The sequence below is a fragment of the Mustela erminea genome, chromosome 4 (assembly GCF_009829155.1).
Source record: "Mustela erminea isolate mMusErm1 chromosome 4, mMusErm1.Pri, whole genome shotgun sequence".
In the NCBI taxonomy this organism is placed as follows: Eukaryota; Metazoa; Chordata; class Mammalia; order Carnivora; family Mustelidae; genus Mustela; species Mustela erminea.
Genome location: NC_045617.1, coordinates 58,707,022 through 58,727,407, shown reverse-complemented (window position 1 = coordinate 58,727,407; position 20,386 = coordinate 58,707,022). Strand labels below are relative to the sequence as shown.

At 37.0% G+C, this 20,386-nt stretch overlaps 1 protein-coding gene across 1 annotated transcript in view; it reads left to right on the top strand.

Moving 5' to 3' along the window:
- The window catches only part of ZC2HC1B (zinc finger C2HC-type containing 1B), a 45,335-nt gene that overhangs the window by 3,573 nt on the left and 21,376 nt on the right, over positions 1-20,386 (top strand). The window contains exons 2-4 of the mRNA XM_032339324.1: positions 6,686-6,747; positions 9,216-9,335; positions 9,842-9,980. Of these exons, the coding sequence (XP_032195215.1) occupies positions 6,686-6,747; positions 9,216-9,335; positions 9,842-9,980 (321 nt within the window). The remainder of the gene's footprint in view (positions 1-6,685; positions 6,748-9,215; positions 9,336-9,841; positions 9,981-20,386) is intronic.

Genomic DNA, 20,386 nt, shown 5'->3' with positions numbered 1-20,386 from the left:
TTGAGCTTCATTTTAGAGTGGTCTGGGTGAGCTGTTTGGGAATCTTCTCAGCACTGGTATTTATATATGTATATATATATTGTCATGGAATGTTTATATTCTCAGGGAAGTTTTCCTTCTGTCTTGAGAGTAAGGGTCGGCAGGCAGAGTTCTGTGAACCAAGTAGAAGGCGGTGGTTTGAGATGTGTTCTCTGCTTTCAGCACACTGTTCATGAGAGGAATCACTAGATTTATCACTCTGTATACATATACACATACACACCATCAACTTCATTAATCAAGTCCTTATTTGAAAATTTGCCTATTTGCTAAAATTTGAAACTCTAAAATCCGTATGCATGGTGCTTTCATTCATTCATAGACCTGTACATTGCAGTTGAAAAGTTGAGTCACCTGGCATGCATATTCTCAGCAAAAGTGGAACAAAGTGATGTCCTGCCTTCTCATTTCAGCTCTCATACTGTAGAAGTGTTCTTTTCATAGTCTGTGCCACATTTTCCATGTTTATACAATTTGTCTTGGTGATTTCACTGTTTAAAATGGCCCCCAAATGTGTTAAAATGCTGGAAGGCTGTGCCTCAGGGAGAATATATGTCTGTCAGATAAGCTGCTTACCAGGCATGAGTTACAGTGTTGCCAGCTCTGAGTGATCACTGTCACTGAATCAACAATATATATTTACAGGAGGTGTCTTTAAATAGAAAAATAAAACAAGCTTGTACATTGATAGATTGATAAAAATAATGCGATCAGAGGCTCACAGGAGCCTAACCCTGTATTCCCTCTAGAAGTAATAAGTCAGTATTTGCTCATTTAGTGCTCACAGAGACTTTATGGAATATAACTACTACAAATAATGAGTCACCATGGGGCGCCTGGGTGGCTCAATGGGTTAAACCTCTGCCTTCGGCTCAGGTCATGATCTTGGGGTCCTGGGATCGAGCCCCGCATGGGGCTCTCTGCTCAGCCGGAGCCTGCTTTTCTCCCCCCACCCCTTTGCCTGGCTGCTGTATTTGTGATCTCTCTCCCTGTCAAATAATGATTTTTTAAATCTTTTTTTAAAAAAAGGAGGGGGGGGTGCCTGGGTGGCTCAGTGGGTTAAAGCCTCTGCCTTCAGCTCAGGTCATGATCTCAGGGTCCTGGGATCAAGCCCCATATCAGGCTCTCTGCTCAGCAGGAAGCCTGCTTCCTCCTCTCTCTCTGCCTGCCTCTCTGCCTACTTGTAATCTCTGTCAAACAAATAAATAAAATCTTTTAAAAAAAAAATGAGTCACCATAAACAGGTGTATACATCTGTATCTGTCTACCCATGCCTTCAGCACTGCCCCATGTTAACTCATGCACTGATCTCTTTGTCATTTTTGGAGAGTAGATATAGGCTAGAGTTGGGGAGGGCAGTCACCCAAGGGTGTAGAGTGAGGGAGGGGATCCTAGGAATCCACTTCTTTTCAGAAAACTCATCTTGGCCCACCACATTTTAGCAGGCTCTTCTCATTTATCTCATCCCATTCCCAGAGGTACCTGCTGCTCTGGGGATTTCTAGGACTTTGAAGCTTTCTAGATAAAAATTTGGATGGTTGGTTCTCTACTGTCAGCTTGGCAAGTAGTATTGTTGTCTTTCCTCCCTGTCCTTGGGGCTTCTTTGTTTCTGTTTTCCTTTACTCTACTTTTTGGGGCTTTGGTGGAGAACAACATTCGATGGAATGTTCTCTGTGCCGTTCTGTGTTAATTCCTTTTCTTCTTTCATAAATCATGTTCCTGAGGTAAGTGAATAGGTTGAGGCCAATATGCTACCCTCTTTACCATAGGGCCATGGAAGATGTTGATATTGCTAATGTTTCTATGTTCTGGATTTTAAAGGACTTAAGAGTTTTGACTCGCTGACAACTGAATGAGAAAATGTCTTTCTTTTCTCTACCATGCCTTTATAAGGAAATGTAGATTGGTAGGTGTCTATACAAAGCATTCTTAATTTTCAGCTCAAAAAGAGAATGTCTAGTCAGAAGTAGAATTTTTTCCAGTTTCATTGTGGCCATAATCCTCTCCAGGCTTCTTAGAAAATTTTTGAACTGAGATCTTTGTAATGCTTATTTTTCATTGTTAACATGCTAACCAAAACCTTTGATGGCTTCCAGATCACTTTCTTTTCCTCGTTTTAAAAATTGTCTTAAGATTTTTTTTAACCAAAGTTTAAAAATAATAGTCAATGTATAAAAAATAATGGCCACTTTAATAATCTACTAAGTGAGAGAGAGTACAGATAGAAAGAGCTAAGCTGATACTGATTGTTTTAAAATGTTTTCTATCAAAATGTTCTTTTTTAACAATGTCATTGTTTTAATTTTTAAACAATAATGAATAGTCTTTGTAGAAAAATTGAAAATACAGAAAACTAATCACCTTTACTCTTAACCACTCAGGTGTGTTTTATATATATCTATACACACACACACATATAATATACACATGTGTGTGTGTGTCATATATACATGCATATATATACACACATACATATGTATGTGCATGTACATATATACATGTACATATCTATAGAACTCTTATATTTAATTGTAGTATGTGAATAAAAATGTATCATTAACATTTTCCATGTTTTTCTCCCACAAATCCTTTTTTTAATAGTTTGTTTTTTCTTTTTTTTTAAGATTTTCTTTATTTATTTGACAGAGATCACAAGTAGGCAGATAGGCAGAGAGAGAGGGAAGCAGGCTCCCTGCTGAGCAGAGAGCCCAACGTGGGACTCGATCCCAGGACCCTGAGATTATGACCCAAGCCGAAGGCAGCGGCCCAACCCACTGAGCCACGCAGGCGCCCTCCCACAAATCCTTTTTAATCAGTACATTCTCCTTCACTGGTTGGCACCCTATTTCTTAGTATGATTTTTGGCTTTGCAGACCATATGGTCTCTGTTAACTACCCATCTCTACTGTTGTAGTGTGAAAGCAGCGTCTGGCATGTAAACAAATCAGTATTATTTGCCAATAAAACGTTATTTACAAAAACATAGAGCTTCAGATTTGATCCAGTGGTCATAATTTGCTCACCCCTAGATATTTCCTTAAACTTCTTATTCTGACAAAATTAGTGCATAAGAATTGTAAAATAGTAGAGTTCCTACTCACCCTTCACCAAGTTTCCCCAATTTAAGTTACAGCTTAAATAGTATATCAAACCCAGGAAATATACATGGGTAAAATCTGTATTTATGGTTCCATACCATTTTATTACATGTGTAACTACCACCACAATATAGATCTAGAACTATTCCTTTTCTCCCCCTGCTCCCAATTTTACTCTCAAGGAATCTTGACATCCAACATAGGGCTCAAAGTTAACATCCCTGAGACCAAGAGTCCTGTGCTCCATCAGCTGAGTCAGTTAGCTGCTCCCAGAACTATTCCCCTACTCAAAGGTCACCCTTATTCTACTCTGTATAGTCACAACAACCTCCCTCCCCGATCATCCTTCCCTGTTGGCAATCAGTAGTTTATTCTCCATCTCTCTAATTTTGTCATTTTATGATTGTTGTACATATGGAATTACACAGTACATGACCGTTTGAGATTGGCTTTTCTCGGCATTGAGATCCATCCACGTGTTGCATGTACCAGTAGTGTTCTGTTGTTGAACAGTATTCCAGGGTTTGGATGAATCAGTATAACCATTCACCTGATGCAAGGCATTTTGGTTGTTTTAAATGATTCTTCTAAGGTTCTAGTGATCACATGCTTTATGTGACTCAGCATTCTATCACAAACATGATAGGCCTTGATCTCCATGTTTAAATTGGCTGAATAAGCAAGTGTTCCCCTTCCTTATAGTCAAGCTTCAGAACTGAATGTGGTTCAGAATCCAGTGGCCCATCCATTTTAGGTGTTCAGTTGAATCCTATTGTATCTGTCATTCTTTTAAACTCATTGAGCTGTTTAAAACTTGCTGATTTAGGGCGCCTGGGTGGCTCAGTGGGTTAAGCCGCTGCCTTCGGCTCAGGTCATGATCTCAGGTTCCTGGGATCGAGTCCCGCATCGGGCTCTCTGCTCAGCAGGGAGCCTGCTTCCCTCTCTCTCTCTCTGCCTGCCTCTCCATCTACTTGTGATTTCTCTCTGTCAAATAAATAAATAATTAATTAATTAAAAAAAAAAAAACTTGCTGATTTAAATAAGAGGCTTTTTTTCCTTTAGGTACTTCCCTTTGTTTTGCAGGTTAATACCAACCATCACCATACCTTTATATTTATGGTGATGGTTGAATAAAGTTTCAATACTTGTGGAGATAAAGAGTTGGGTTTGAGTCTCCATGTTACCACTTAACCACCTGTGGTCTTTGAAAAGTCCCCTAACTTTGTTTTCTTACCCATTAAAAAAAAATAATCCCAACTCTGTGAGGAGTAAATGAAATTATATAGGTAAAGTGTTTAGGAAGCAGTAAAATACCATACAAATGTTACAGTATGATTCATAAAAATAAAAATCATCCTTAATTAGTGGTTAAGAGAAAGCAGTTTTACTGTTAAAGTGAGTACCTTTTATTTACTAGTATGTATATGCTTGCTGAAAAGAAACAAGACTCCGTTTTAGAGTTAGAAGGCCAAAAAACAGAGAGGAAGAGTAATATTTCTGTATGCTGTAATGGATGACCTGTGTTGCAAATACAATACCATCTGGCAGATGTGAGAAGAAATCATTTAAATCAACAATGTCTGTAATGAACTACCATCTGATTCCTGTTAATCAGTCCTTCCTTTTTCAAACCGTCTTCTTCTGGTTTCCATGACCTTGCTCTCTCCTGTTTCTCCTTCTGGCTTATCATCCTCATCTTCTTGGCCCTTAAATATGGAGTTCTCTAGGGATCATCCCTGTACTTCTCTTTCCATGACCTCTTCCCTGGCAATATCATGCCTTTACATCACTCTCCAAACAAAGCCTACATCTGTGTCTCTAGCCCTGACCTCCCTCATTTCCATCCTGCTGGCTGAATGACTCTTACAAACTCAGTATTTCCAAAGGTGAGGTCATTTTTCTTACTAAGATGGCCCTTTTCAAATTTTGTTTTTGTCCACAGCCCAACCCTCTTCTCAGCCCCTCTGCACTGTTCTCTCTTTGTCACCTCCTCACATCTAGCCATGTTGTCAATTCCTTGAGTACAGTACCCCTCATTTCCTCTTTTCTTTCCATTTCAGGTTACACCTTTAGCTTTTTAACTGAAATGGCATCTTCCCTTCCCACTACCATCCGTCAGCCTTCCACAGCTCTGTTCAGATTCTTCCTACTTGGTGTCCCTGATTGTCCCCCTTGTTTGTAGAATAAAGTCCAGATTATTAGTCTAATATAAAGTCATCTCCATGATCAGCTTTTCTTTTTTTTTTTTAATTTTTATTTATTTGACAGACAGAGATCACATGTAGGCAGAGATGCAGGCAGAGAGAGAGGGAGAAGCAGGCTCCCCAATGAGCAGAGAGCCCGATGCGGGGCTCGATCCCAGGACCCCGGAATCATGACCTGAGCTGAAAGCAAAGGCTTTAACCCACTGAGCCACCCAGGCGCCCCATGATCAGCTTTTCTAATCTATATGCTCAACTCCAGAGGAACTTAAAATAGTGAGGTAAAACCTTTACAGAATTCCACATTGTTTTCCTTTCCTTGTGACACTTAACTTCATTTAATGTGCACACACACTCCTTTTCTCTGCTGGACCCATGTATGATCTCTCTCAATATTTCCACAGAGTTGCATGTAACAGATATTTATAGAATGAAGGATTGGTCCTAAGGTAGGAACTCAATTTTTGTTTGGCTCACACATTCACCAAGTATTTGTTGAGCACCTCAGATACTTTGAGAAATAGGGCACATGTGGGTGCAGTCTCAGCCTCTTTTTTTAATTGACTTTATTCTTCATTTAACTTTTAAAAATACTGGCTGCATATTAAAAACATTAGCAAGACTGTGTTGTGATTACAGTCCCTCATTCATTCACTACTGTGTATAAAATGGTAGCAGTGAGTGTTATTCACTGACCTCATTAAGAATTCTGACCAAACACCCCTCTTTAGAATGAGGCTTATTCTCACCTGCTTCTGCATTGAAATGGTGCCATCTTTCCTGATTTGGATAGAAGTTTCTTTATTTCTACCTGGTCCAGTTCATCAGTACCTTATATTCTGCTCCTTTCAGGTAGGAGTTCATCCAGCAAAGAGCATTCATTGTGAGAGTGCCATTCTCAGGAAAAGCTTAAATTTGATGATTAAGTGACTCTTTTCATATAATCTGTGATAAATTGCCATGCCTTCATTTAGCACACAAAGAGGACTTACACCCTCACAGAAATCTTAACAATGTAATCATTAGATAATTTATGACTTTATACTAAAGTATTAACTTTGTACTTATGTCTAAACCAAAGCTGCTAGACACTTAGTTTAGGAATATATTAAAGAATCATGTTCTGGTTGCCTGAAGAGCATGGAATTTACCTGTTCAGTAAAGTGAGATGGCTATCTTAGAAGAAGATGGGTGAGTTCATGAAATACCTTCCTAAAAGAAGGAAGTTGGTGGGGAGGGAAAAGAGAGTGAGGAGATCAGGCCATTGAGGTCCCCTCCAGTTAGTCATTTCTTCTCAGGCAGGCAGTTCCACGAAACTAACATAATGTGCTTTTGGATCCCATACAGATGGCAATCAGGAGTTACTTCCCTGTGAAGTCTGTGGAAGACGCTTTGCAGCAGATGTTCTGGTAAACATAAAGACATTTTGTAGATGTGTTTCATTGGAGTTAAATGAACTGTCAAGTCAGTGAGGAGGCTGCAGCGGCAAAGATTAAAGACAGATGTGAAGGGAAAGCCAGGGAAGAGAGTTCCATAACCTGTGGCTGGCAGGTCTGGAGGACACTGAGGCACATAGATGCCACCCCATTCAGAGGGGAGCTTAATTAAACATGGTACTCCTAGAAAAAGGATGCCAGATGAAAGTGTTTTGGCACAGTTGATTGTCTCTTGAGAGGTTTTGGCTCTTTTGCTTTTTCTATAAGCATCAAAAATCCAAATTTTAAGGCCAAAGCACCAGGGAAATTAGCTAGTCAAGAGGAATGAACATTGAATTTGGAGCATCTGGAAACTTGGCTTTTAGCCTCAAATTTGTCACTAATTCTGACAAGTCCTTTAACCTCCCTCTGTTTTCTGCTTTGCCACGTATAAAGACAGAACCTTTCAATTTCAGGGATTTTATGTAATTTGAACAAAATGGATGTAAGACCTGTTCCAAGATCTAATTTTTAATCAGACTGAAACGAACTGCATGTTAGGTCCCCTGATTGATGCCTATAAGTGGAATTAACTTTTTTTTATTATTTCAAAATTAGGGAATCAAACAGTTATTAGATTCCAATATTATAAGGAGATTCAAAGAAAAATGTTTTAAAAACACTTGAGGTGATAATGCGACTTTGAGTTTGAACGTTTTAGATCAAGGAGAGGTAACCAAACAAAGAAATTGGACTATACACCTGACTGCATTTGGGGTAAAAGACTGTATAACTAGGTTGTAGGTTTTCTTTGGGGAATTTTAAAACTGAAATATGTTCTAATTAACTGTAGCTAGAACTTTCCAAATTTAGGAGCAGGAGCTCAAGGGCCTGTTGTGGCCCAGGAACCCACCAGTGTGCTGCTTTTCCCAGATCAGGTCTGTACCCCATAAGAACAAGTTTGAGACCTAGAAGGTACCATTCATTTGGGGATCACTAAATGTCATGTATGTCTTGGGTCCTCTTGGATTTTACTTCTAGACCTATCTCCGGGCTACAAAGAGCATTTGATCAAGTGATGTGCTATCTCTCTCATTTAAAATGGTTTGGCCTGGGGCTGCTGGGGGGCTCAGTGGATTGAGCATCAGACACTTGATTTTGGCTCCAGTAATGGTTTGGAGCCCCATGTTGGGCTCTGCACTCAGTGGGGAGTCTGCTAGAGAGTCTTTCTCTCCCTCTCTCCCTCCCATCCTATCTTTCTTTTTCTCTCCCTAAAATAAACAAATAAATCTTTAAAAATAAAAGAAAATGGTATGGCTTGTTTGTAACAAGGTGCAGGGATTTTTATAGAGCCCCTGTATTTTGTTGGACGAAGGAACTATGTGTTAAAAATTATGAGTTACATATCCACCAAAGAAGAGGACATTTAGTTGGAAGTTGTTGGTGTAATCCTGTGCTGGTGCTGTAACAGATTTCGTAAGGGTGGTACACAGGCAGAGCTCTGTGTGTTGATTCCCTGTCTTATGTACTAGAAATGCTGAGTACTTAAAGGATTACTTGGCTGGAGTAAAGAATGTTTTCCCTGCTGATCGTCTGTTAAATGTTAAATATTGTAATGTTTTAAAACTATTAAATGCCTAGATTTGCTCTAAAATAAATGACTTCATGGATGTGAAATGTTTGGATAAATTAAAGGAAAATATCTTCATAATGTAAATGGAATTGGTGTATCCTTCATTTATTTGTACGGTTGTCCCAGTTGTCTTTTGCAGATGTTCTCAAATATTTCTTTGAAACCTCTCCACTCCTGGAGGAAGTTAAGTAGTTTAATTTGCTGTATGTAGAAAAGTGACCCCGTTAAATTCAATTTTGAAATAGCTGAGTGGTAAGAAGAGTTTTCCTGAGAAAGTTCCACTGGTAGGAACTAAGTTTCCCCCTGCTGTATGCAAAAGACTGTTTCAAAAGAATGGTAAAACTGAATATTAGGATTCTTAGGACTCAGATTCCCTGTTAGGTTACCGGATGACTTGCTCACTGAATTTGGGAATCATGGAAACAGGAAACAGAAGACATAATCAGGAGAACTTCCTTGGCTGCAATGAGTACCTAGCTCAGTATCAGAAATATTTATTTCAATTTAAACTAGAAAGTTTGCCTTTCAACATCATTTAATGCCTGGAACCACTCACACAGCCTAAGTGGTAGAATTCAATATATAAAACCAAATTCGAAGTAAGTCTCTATAGCTGTGGAGGCCTCTTCTTGACCTTACCCTCATGCAATATCTAGTGATGTGTAACATGGGTGGAGAGAGCCAGATGGATTTGCTCTGCTGTGCTTTGAGAGTTGGAGAATGAACTTGGCTCTGAAGGTGAACCCTGTCACTCCAGTGGGGGCTGCCTGAGTACAAACCTTGTGACTGTACATGTTAAAAATTTTAATCCCCACTGTTTCTTTTCTAGGAAAGGCATGGACCAATATGTAGAAAACTCTTCAACAAAAAACGTAAACCTTTCAATTCCTTGAAACAAAGATTACAGGGCACTGACATTCCCATTGTGAGAAAGGCTCCTCAATCCAAGGTACTATCAATATCTTGTTGTTCTTGATTACATCCTTAAGTACATTAAAGCCTCTTTTTGGCTCTCTGGTTTCATTTTTGCTTGATAGTGCAGTGTAATGTCATGTAAGTATAATCCACCTTTACTGTTTTCTTTTTAATCATGCTCACTTAGATTTCGAAATGTATTTCAGATACTTTCCAGATGTGGCAAAAAAGAATCTCGTTTATGTTTTCAATAGTGTAGCGTTAAATCTAGCAATTAACTTGGAAGAGAATCCCTTTTAATCTTACATTTAAGTCTTTCTATAAAGTTCTGTAGCTTGTTTTTCTGATCGTTATTTTGTGGCTTGCAAATTTTATTACAGTATTTTCCAGACCTCTTTTTTTGTACTATTGAGAACAAATTCTCTTTTCCCTCCAAATTTCAGTCCTATTTCCTGTAAATTTAAATCTCAGGTTAAAATAAAATTGTAATGGAGAGATGTACAGTCTAGGTTAGTAAATATTGATTTTGTTTTTTAATAGCCTCAGCCTGTGAGGAGATCTAACTGGAGACAGCAACATGAAGACTTCATTAATGCCATCCGTTCGGCAAAGCAGTGTACGCTAGCCATTAAAGAAGGCCGACCTCTCCCCCCTCCACCTCCTCCAACCATCAACCCAGGTGTGTGGCCAGTTTGGTTTGCTTTTGGCATTTTACTCTTAACCAATTGTGCTCAGATGATCATGACTTGCTTTCTCCTATGCATTCTAAAATAAATAATAGCAATTAAATTCTATTAAAGTAATTTTATCATACAATATATCTTATTCTAATTTGTTTTTAATTCTTCATAAAGATTCTGTGTTTCCTTCTAACTCCATGAGAACACCACTGTACCCAATGTCATGGCCTATAAGAATGGGGCTGTGCAGGGCAGTTCCACAGTAGCTCCCCGGTGTCAGATACCCATATCTCTGGGTTGTTTTTTTCGGGGGAGAAGGGTGGTTTTGAGGTAAAAGTCCCATGATAAAGAATTTACCATTTAAGCCATTTTAAGTTGTACAATTTCATGGCCTAAAGGTTTCTTACCCTAAACTTTTTATTTTGAAAGTTTTCAAGTTTACAGAAAAGAGGAAGAAACAGTACAATGATCACTCATACCTTCCACTGAAATTTGACAGTTGTTGACATTATTATATTTTCTGTCTTTTTATTTTTGGGGGGGCAGAACTATTTAAAACTAAGTTTCAAACATTATAACACTTTACCCTTAACTGGGTCAGTGTGCATTTCTTAAGGATGAGTGCTTCTTCTTGCATAACATATAGACTCATATTTTCCCAGTTATCTTAAGAATGTCTTTTAAAGTTCTCTGCTTGCCCCCTAGTCACAATCTAGGATTCAGTCAGGGTTCATGCATTTTTGTTGTCTCTTTTCTTTAATCTTGCACAATACCCCTATCAGGCCAATTATCTTTTAGAATATTTCTTTTGCTAGATATGTCCGTTTTTTTTACTCAGGCTAATGTTTAACTTGTTCCTCTATTTTGTTTTTTGTAAATTAAAAATTTGGACTAGAGGCTCTATTAGATTAATAATATTAATTCCTATCAGATATAAGATCTTCAAACATTTTCTTTCATTTCATAGACTGTCTTTTCACTTTCTTGACGGTCTCTTAATGATGCACAAAAATTAATTTTGAAGAAGTCAAATTTTTTTTTATGGCCTAGCATTTTTTTTGTGTTGTGGCCTAGCATTTGATATTAAATCCAAAAAAATCATTCCAAAGTCCGTGTCATAAAGCCTTTCCTATATGCTTTCTTCTAAGAGTTTTACAGTTTTAGCTCGCTGTTTTTCTCTTTAATCCAAGTGTAGTTAATTCTGTATGTGGTATAAGGTAAGATCCCAACAATCTCAGAAGTTGGGTATCTCGTTTTACATGTAGATATCTAGTTCTCTCAGAACTATTTGTTCAAAAGAATATCATTTCCCCATTGAATGATCTTGGCACCATTATCAAAAGTCAGTCAGTCATATATGTGAAGATTTATTTCTGGGCTCTCTGTTCTAGTCTGTTTTCCTTATGCCAGCACCACCCTGTTTTGATTACTCTAGTAAATTTGTAATAAGTTTTGAAAATTCTCCAAGATTGTTTTGGTTATTTGGGGACCTTTGAGATTTCATATGAATTTTTTGATGAGTTTTTTTCTATTTCTGAAGATGCCATTGGAATTTTGATAGGGGTGCATTAAATGCATTAAATCTATACATAGCCTTGGGTAGTGTTTTCATCTTAACAGTATTATTTTCCAGTCTATGAACATAGGATGTATTTTAATTTACTTATCTTCTCTTTAATTTCTGTCATGCATATTTCATTGAGTAGATGTAGGAATATACAAGTCTTTTAGCACCTTGATGAGGTTTATTCCTAAGTATTTTATGCTTTCTGATGTTATTGTAAATGGAATTGTTAACTTTGTTTTCATGTTGTTCATTGCTAGTATACAGAAATATGACTGATTGTGGAGTATTTTGTATCCTGCAACTTTGTTGAATTTTGTTAGCTCTCACAGTTTTTTTTTTAGTGTGGATTTTTTGGGTTTTCTACATATAAAACTATGCCATTTGTGAACAGACATAATTTTTCTTCTCCAATTTGTCTTTTCTTTTTCATTTCTAAATCCTCTTGCTAGAACTTCCAGTACTATATTGAATAGCAGTGGTGAAAGCAGACATCCTTGTCTTGTTTTCTACTGAGTAAATATTACCTGAGGGTTATCAATGGCTATTTAAAGCATAAATAATAGCATTTTATGAGGATTTTGACATGGAATTAAAACGAATGAAGATAATACAACAAGATTAAGTAAGGAAAATGGAATATATTGTTGAAGGTTTCTGTACATTATACATGAAGAGGTTTAGGACTCATTAAACATGAATAGGTATAGTATTATTTGAAGGTAGAGTTGTATATCTTAAAGATGCCTATTTTATTTTTTTTTTAAGATTTTTATTTGACAGAAAACGTGAACACGAGAACAAGCAAGAGCGGGTGGCAGGCAGAGGGAGAAGCTGACTCCCCTCTGAGCAGGGAGCCCAAGGCGGGGTTGATCCCAGGACCCCAGGATCATGACCTGAGCCAAAGACAGATGCTTAACCGATTGAGCCACCCAGGTGCCCCATTAAAGATGCCAATTTTAAACTCTAGAGTAAACACACACAAATATGGACAAGTAGCTAATAACACAATTAAGTGGAGTAGAGAGGAAATGAAAAAGAATTCAGTCTAAGAGAAGATAGGAGAAGGGGAGGGGAAAAAAAGAAAAGACAGAATAAAGACAAAGTAGGATGGTAAACTTAAACCTAACCATATGGACAGTTGCATATAAATGACATAAACCCTTCAAATAAAAAGCAGATTATTGTACTAAATAATAAAGCAAGGTCCAATTTTATACTTTCGACAAGAAACACACTTTAAATCTGAAGACATAAAGAAGTGTGCCAGGCAGGTGACAAAACAGGAGGTGGTGCAGATAGGCCTAAAGCAGCAACACCCTCACTAGGGGACAGCTCCTCTTGTGTTAGCAGGGCTGCTGCCTCAAAGGAACACACACCAGGATTGCCAGATCTAATTTCTCAAAGGATGGCAAAAACTGTAGATTTCCTGATTTATATACATCAGAAGCTCAGTTTTTTAGAAACTTCAGGATTGAGTCTCTGAGGTTGGAGGTCAGGCAGTGGTTTTCCGTGGAGGGGTGGGAATGACCAGGAGTAGACATGAGATGCATTGCTAGGAATGTTCTGTGTCTTGATATAGGCTGGTTACATGGGTGTGTACAGCGTATAAATATTTCATGGAGACATACACTTATGATTTGTGGCTTTTCTCTTGGATAAAAAGGTAAAAGAAATAAACACCAGCAATGTCAAAACAACTATAGACAGGACTGTGAAAAGCATGGGGAAGAATATGTATGCAAATAATCATAAAACTGGAGTGACTAATACTAGTATCAGGCAAAGCAAACATCAGTGTTATTAACAGGGGTAATGATTAAAAATACAATCATCAAAAAGGCCTATCAGTCCTAAATGTTTATGTACCTAGTAACAGCTTCAAAGAACATGAAACAAAAACTGGGAGGAGAAGTAGAAAGATTCATAATTACATTTGGAGATTTTATCATTCCTTTCTTAGTAGGTGATAAACAGCAGGAAAATCAGTACGGATATAGAAAATTTGAACAACAGTATCAACCAGTTTGACCTAATTGATATCTATTGCTATAATGCGACATGAAGCAACAGCAGAATATAATTCTTTTTAAGTACACATGGAGCATTCGTCCAAAATAGACCATGTGCAAGACCACAAAGTAAGTCTCAATAAATGTCAAAAGGATTGAAATCACACAGATTATGTTATCTGTCAAGTAGAATTAAGTTAGAAGTTAATGATGAAGGCATATCTAGAAGATTTCCTAGTATTTGGAAATTATCAAGTCATTTCTAAATGCATGGATTTAAGAAGAAATCATAAAAGAAATTAGAAAACATTTTGAACTGAATGGTAATGAAAACACATCAAAATTTGTGGGATTCAGCTAAAATAGTGCCTATAGGGAGTTTTATAGCTTTAAGTACTCATATTAGAAAAGAAGAAAGGTTTAAACCATTTACTTTATTCTTCCTCTTTAAAAAGTTAGAAGAAAAAATTATACCTAAATTAAGTAGAAGGAAGAAAATAGTAAAAGTAGTTCATCATAATAACAAAATATTTTTAAAAAGCAGATGATCATCCCAGTAGGTACAGGAAAAGCCTGTGATAAAATACAACACCCATATATGTTTTAAAAATGAAACTCAAAGGTAGAAATAGAAGGGAATACCTTAAGGGAGGACATCTTTGAGCAATCTACAGCTAACATTACCCTTGATGAAAAACAACACTTTTCCACTGAGATCATGAAAAAGCAAGGGTGTCCTTTCAGACTACTTCTGTTCAACACTATACTGGAGATAAAGTACCCAGTATAATGAGGAAAAAATTATTAGAGAGGAAGAAGTAAAACTGTCTTTATTCGCAAATAATATGGTCATGAATGAGTTAAGTGTAGAAAATCTTAGTAAACTGTAAGAAATCTACTACAATTAAAAGTTCATTTTACACACTTTCAGGATATAAAATCAAGGGGTGCCTGGGTGGCTGAGTCAGTTAAGCATCCAACTCTTGATTTTTTTCTCAGGTCATGATCTCAAGGTCATGAGATTGAGCCCCTCGTTGGGCTCCATACACAGCTTAATATTTTCTTTCCCTCTCCCTGTGCCCCTTCCCCCTTGCTCATGTGCACTCTTCCTCTCTTAAAAAAAAAAGATACAGGGGTGCCTGGGTGGCTCAGTGGGTTAAAGCCTCTGCCTTCGGCTCAGGTCGTGACCCCAGGGTCCTGGGATCGAGCCCCACATCGGGTTCTCTGCTCGGCGGGGAGCCTGCTTCCCCCTCTCTCTCTGCCTCCCTCTCTGCCTACTTATCTCTGTCTGTTAAATAAATAAATAAATAAATCTTTAAAAAAAAAAAAAAGATACAAAGTCAATATACATTAGTAAATTTTATTTCTATATACTAGCATAAATAATTAAAAAATTAGAATTTAAAATTTCTAATTTAAAAAATTAGAATTTAAAATTTCTAATTTAAAAAATTAGAATTTAAAAAATAATTTAAAAAATTAGAAATACTATTTACAATTATGAAAAAACACTAAATACTTAAGCATATATTTAATAAAATGTGTAAGACTTGAAAAATGAAAACCACAAAACACCATTTAGAGAAGTTAAAGATGACCAATATAAATGGAGAGATTTACTATTTTCATAATTTGGAAGAGTCCATATTATGTTATGATATCAGTTCTTCACACATTGATCTGTGGACTCAATGTAATTCCAGTAAAAATCCCTGCAAGTTTTCTTTGCCAAGTAGGAGTTCACCAGTTGTTTCTAAAATTATATGGAAATTGAAATGATCTGGAATAGCCAAGATGGTTTTGAAAAAAAGGAAAAAAAGCAAAGGACTTACACTGCCTGATGTCAAGACTTACTTTGATGTTATAGTAACAAAGTAATTTGATATTGGTATACCAGTTGGAACAGAAATCACCCATCTATGGGTGATTGGGTTTTGACAAAGGTAATTCAGTATAGGAAAGGATAATCTTACTAACAAATGAAACAGAAAACTAGATACCAATTTGGAAAAAATGAGCCATGATCCTCATATAAGAATTAACTGACAAAAATTAATTCACAATGGAACATGGACCTAATATAAGCACTACAATCCAAGATTTCTAGAAAAAACAAAATTCTTTGGTCTAAGGGTCAACAAAGTTTTCTTAAACAGGATACAAAATATACTAATGATTTTTAAAAAGGAAATTGATAAATTGGGCTTCACCAAAGCTAAAAATTTTAGTTTTGAAGGACACCATTAGCAGAGTGCAAAGGCAAGCCACAGCACATATATCTGACAAAGGACTCATATTAAGAATATATAAAGAACTCCTACAACTCAATAATAAGACAACCCAATAAGAAAAAAGGCAAAAGACATATTTGAACAGACACATCCCAAAATAATAGCCAACAAGTACATAAAAAAGAAAATCAGCATCATTTCTATCAGGGAAATGTGGATTACAGCCATGATGAGATACCACAGCATGCCCACTTGAATAGCTAAAATTAAAGACTGACAATACAAATGATAGCTAGGATGTAGAACAGCTGGAAGTCTCATAGACTGCTGATGGGGTGTAAAATAGTACAGCTACTTTGCACTGGTATTTTCTTAAGTTAAACATATACTTATTTATAGAGCAATTCTATACCTAGGTATTTATGTGGAAAACTGGAATCATGTTCTTAAAAAAAGACTTATATGTTAATGGTCATAGTAGCTTAAATTAAAAAAAAAAAACTGGAAAAGAAAAGCATAAACAGGAAAAAAAAAACAGCATAAACTGAAGAAAAAAAAACAAATCTGAAAATGCCCATCAACAAGTGAATGGATAATCAAAACAGGATATACCTCCAAATAAGAAGAAAGTGCTACCCATACATGCAGCAACTTGGTTTTCTATTATATGAAATTATAGAACAAATATCTTTGGTGACAGGAAAATAAGAGTTTTGATTGCTTGAGACTGGGTTTGGGGGAATATTCACTGAAAAGGAGCATGAAGTAACTTTTTGGGGTGATGAAACTGTTCTTTGTTTTAATTGGAGTGGTTGCAACAATGTATACATTTATCAAAACTCATTGGCCTGTACACTTAAAATAGTTGGATCCTCCTTCATGTAAATTATTTCTCCAAGTTCATTTTTAAAAAGTAAAAAGCCGGATTGTGAGCTCTGCAAGTTAACTATTTGCTTATTGTTCATGGCAGTCAGGGCTGCCTGAGGGATGCTACACATATGGAGGGGGGCAGGTGGAGAGGGGGTGCAAGGCGCCAGCTTTTGCTTTGTCCTCAGCCAGCCTTCTGCTCCCTCATCATTCCCCCCTGAACAATTTTGACCCTTAAATCTTTAAGGTGCTTGAAGGTGGAAGGTCTCATCTTCTGTAACTTCTTCGTGCTGAATAGGGGCGTAGAGCTGTCCCTCCCTTGGCTTACAAATGTCCTAAATCTCACTAACAAAGATGATTGATAGCAGGATTGTGACACCCCACCAAAAAGTCTCCCAACTATCTTAATGTTAATGGCTGGTCTAAAGACAACATTGATCCAACCGCTATGGCAAGGCCTCCGGCAGGCCTGGGACATCCTGGCACCTTGTAGGCCCTCTTTAGCATATGAAAACTCCACTGAAACCTCCCTTCCCCTCACCTTCCCCCAACCGCAGGGTATATAACCTGCCATCCCTCACAACGCGGGGCAGCAGCCGCATCTCCGCCTGCCCCCGGGCCCTGTCCCCGTGCTCTAATAAATCACCTTTTGCACCAAAAAAAAAAAAAAGGAAAAAGCCAAAACCAATCCCCAAAACAACAGTGAAATCATATTATAAAAATCATCTGAAAAGTGAATTATCTAAAGTTCTATACCAGAAAGTAATCTTTAAAATATATAACTTTATTTTTAATTATTTTAAAGTATAGTTAATATAAAATATTATATTAGTTTCAGGTGTACATTAATGATTTGACATTTATGTGCATTACAAAATGCTCACCATGTTAAGTATAGTTACCATCTGTCACCATACAAATTTATTACAATATCATTGACTATATTCTCTATGCTATAATTTCCATCCCCATGATTAACTTATTTACTTCTAAGTTTTGAGGGCAAGACAAAAATATTTGGTACTGAAGGAAGTGCACAAGAATGTGGAGTAAAAGATTATATGGGCTGGGGCACCTGGATAGCTTAGTCAGTTAAATGTCTGAGTCTTGGTTTCAACTCAGGTCATGATCTCATGGGTTTAGGAATCAAGCCCCACATCAGGCTCTGGCCTCAGCAGGGAGTCTGCTTGAAGATTCTCTTCCTCTGTCCCTCTTCTCACTAGTGCATGTGCCTTCTCTTTCTCTCTCTCTTTCTCAAAAAAAAAAAAAAAAAAAGTGTATGTGTATATATATATATATATATATATATATATAAAATATTGGCTGTAATAATTTTCTAATGTGAAAAGAGGTTTACCTTGACTATCCTTGATATAAGAGATTACTTCAGTTGCTAAATGATTAGAATTTTAGAGCTTTATGTGAAAAATAAAGTGTATTTTATTTATTTATTTATTTATTTTTTAAAGATTTTATTTATTTATTTGACAGAGAGAGATCACAAGTGGGCAGAGAGAGAGAGAGGGAAGCAGACTCCCTGCTGAGCAGAGAGCCTGATGCGGGACTTGATCCCAGGACTCTGAGATCATGACCCGAGCCGAAGGCAGCGGCTTAACCCACTGAGCCACCCAGGCGCCCAATAAAGTGTATTTTAGTTGGACCACCACTATAACAGTGTTGAGATTGATCTTTGTGGGTGTCATTAGTCTTTCACCCTTTGACAGAGTACATCCTAGTTTCCTGCTAGTTTTCCTTGATTAATTTAGATTTTATTTATTTATTTATTTGAGAGTGAGAGTGAGAGCACAAGCAAGAGGAGCAGCAGAGGGAGAGGGAGAAGCAGGCTCCCAGCTGAGCAAGGAGCTCCATGGGGGGCTCTATCCCATCATCCTGGGATCCTGAGCCGAAGGCAGATGCTTAACCAACTGAGCCACCCAGGCATCCCATAGGATGCTTTTGATAATGCTTTTGTATTGCATCTGGTGTTTGTTTTTGTTTTGTTTTCTAATGTGAGGAAAATTACAGATGCCTTTTTAAAAATTTATTTAAAAAACGTGTTTTGGCTAGATGACCTTTTTATTAATCCTTTGTTTAGGATTATTGTTTAAGATTCATCCTTTATTGAAAGGGTGCCTTACTTATTTTGTAACTAGAAGTTTATACCTCTTAATCCCTTTTCACCTTTTTTGCCCATCCTCCCACCCCCTCCCCCATGGGCAACCACCTGTTTGTTTTCTGTGTTTATAAGTTTGTTTCTATTTTCTGTTTATTTGTTCATTTGCTTTATAGATTCCACACATAAGTGAAATAATATGCTATTTATCTTTCTGTGTCTTATTTCACTTAACAAAATACCCTTTAGATCTATTCATGTTGTTGCATATGGCAAGATTTCATTGTTTTTTTATGGCTGAGCAATATTCCATTTATACGTATACCACATCTTCTCTATCCACTCATCTATCAGTGGACATTTAGGTTGCTTCCATATCCTGGCTATTGTATCTTGCTTATTATAAATAACACTGGCAATAAACATAGGAGTCCATAGATGATTTTGAATTAGTGTTTCTATTTCTTTGGGTAAATAACCAGAAATGAAATTACCGGATTATATGGTACTTATATTTTTAATTTTTGAGGAACCTCCATACTGTTGTTCACAGTGGCTCTATCAGTTTCCATTCCCACTAACGGTCCATGAGGGTTACCCTTCTCTACATCCTCACCAACACTTGTTATTTCCTGTCTTTTTTATTCTAGCCATCCTGACAAGTGTAAGGTAATATCTCATTGAGGTTTTGATTTGCATTTCCCTGGTACTAGTGATATTGAGCATCATTTCATATGCTCGTTGGCCATCTGGATGTCTTCTTTTGAAAAATGTCTCTTCAGGTCCTCTGTCCATTTTTTAAATTGGGGGTTTTTTGGTGTTGAGTTGTAGGAGTTCTTCATATATTTCGAATATTAACCCCTTATCATACATAACACTTGCAGATATCTTCTCTCAGTCAGGAGGTTGCATTTTTGTGTAGTCCCAGTTTATTTTTGTTTTTGTTGCCCTTGTCTAAGGAGATAGATCCAAAAAAGTATTACTGAAGCCTACGTCCAAACATTTATTTCCTGTATTTTCTTTTCTTTTTTAAAGATTTTATTTATTTATTTGACAGAGAGAGATCACAAGTAGGCAGAGAGGCGGGGGGGGGGGGGGCGGTAGGAGCAGGCTCCCCACTGAGCAGAGAGCCTGACACAAGGCTTGATCCCAGGACCTTGAGATCATGACCTGAACTAAAGGCAGAAGCTCAACTCCCTGAGCCACCCAGGCATCCTTCTATTTTCTTTTTTTTTCTTTATTTAGGAGTTTATGGTTTCAGGTCTTACATTCGGATTTTTAATCCATTTTTAGTTAATTTTTGTATATAGTGTTTAAAAATTGGTCTAGTTTCCTTCTCTTTGTGTATCTGTCCAGTTTTATCAACACCACTTATTGAAGATACCGTCTTTTCCCCACTGTGTGTGTGTTCTTGCTTTCTTTGTCATAGATCTACTATGTAAGTGTGGGGTTTTTTTTTTCCCCTAGACTCTATTCTATTCCACTGATCTATTTTTTTGTTTGTTTTTGTTTTTGTGTTGGAACTATACTGTTTTTATTACTAGCTTTGTTTTTTATTTTTTTTATTACTAGCTTTGTAGTATAGTTTGAAATCTGGGATTGAAATCTCCACCTTTGT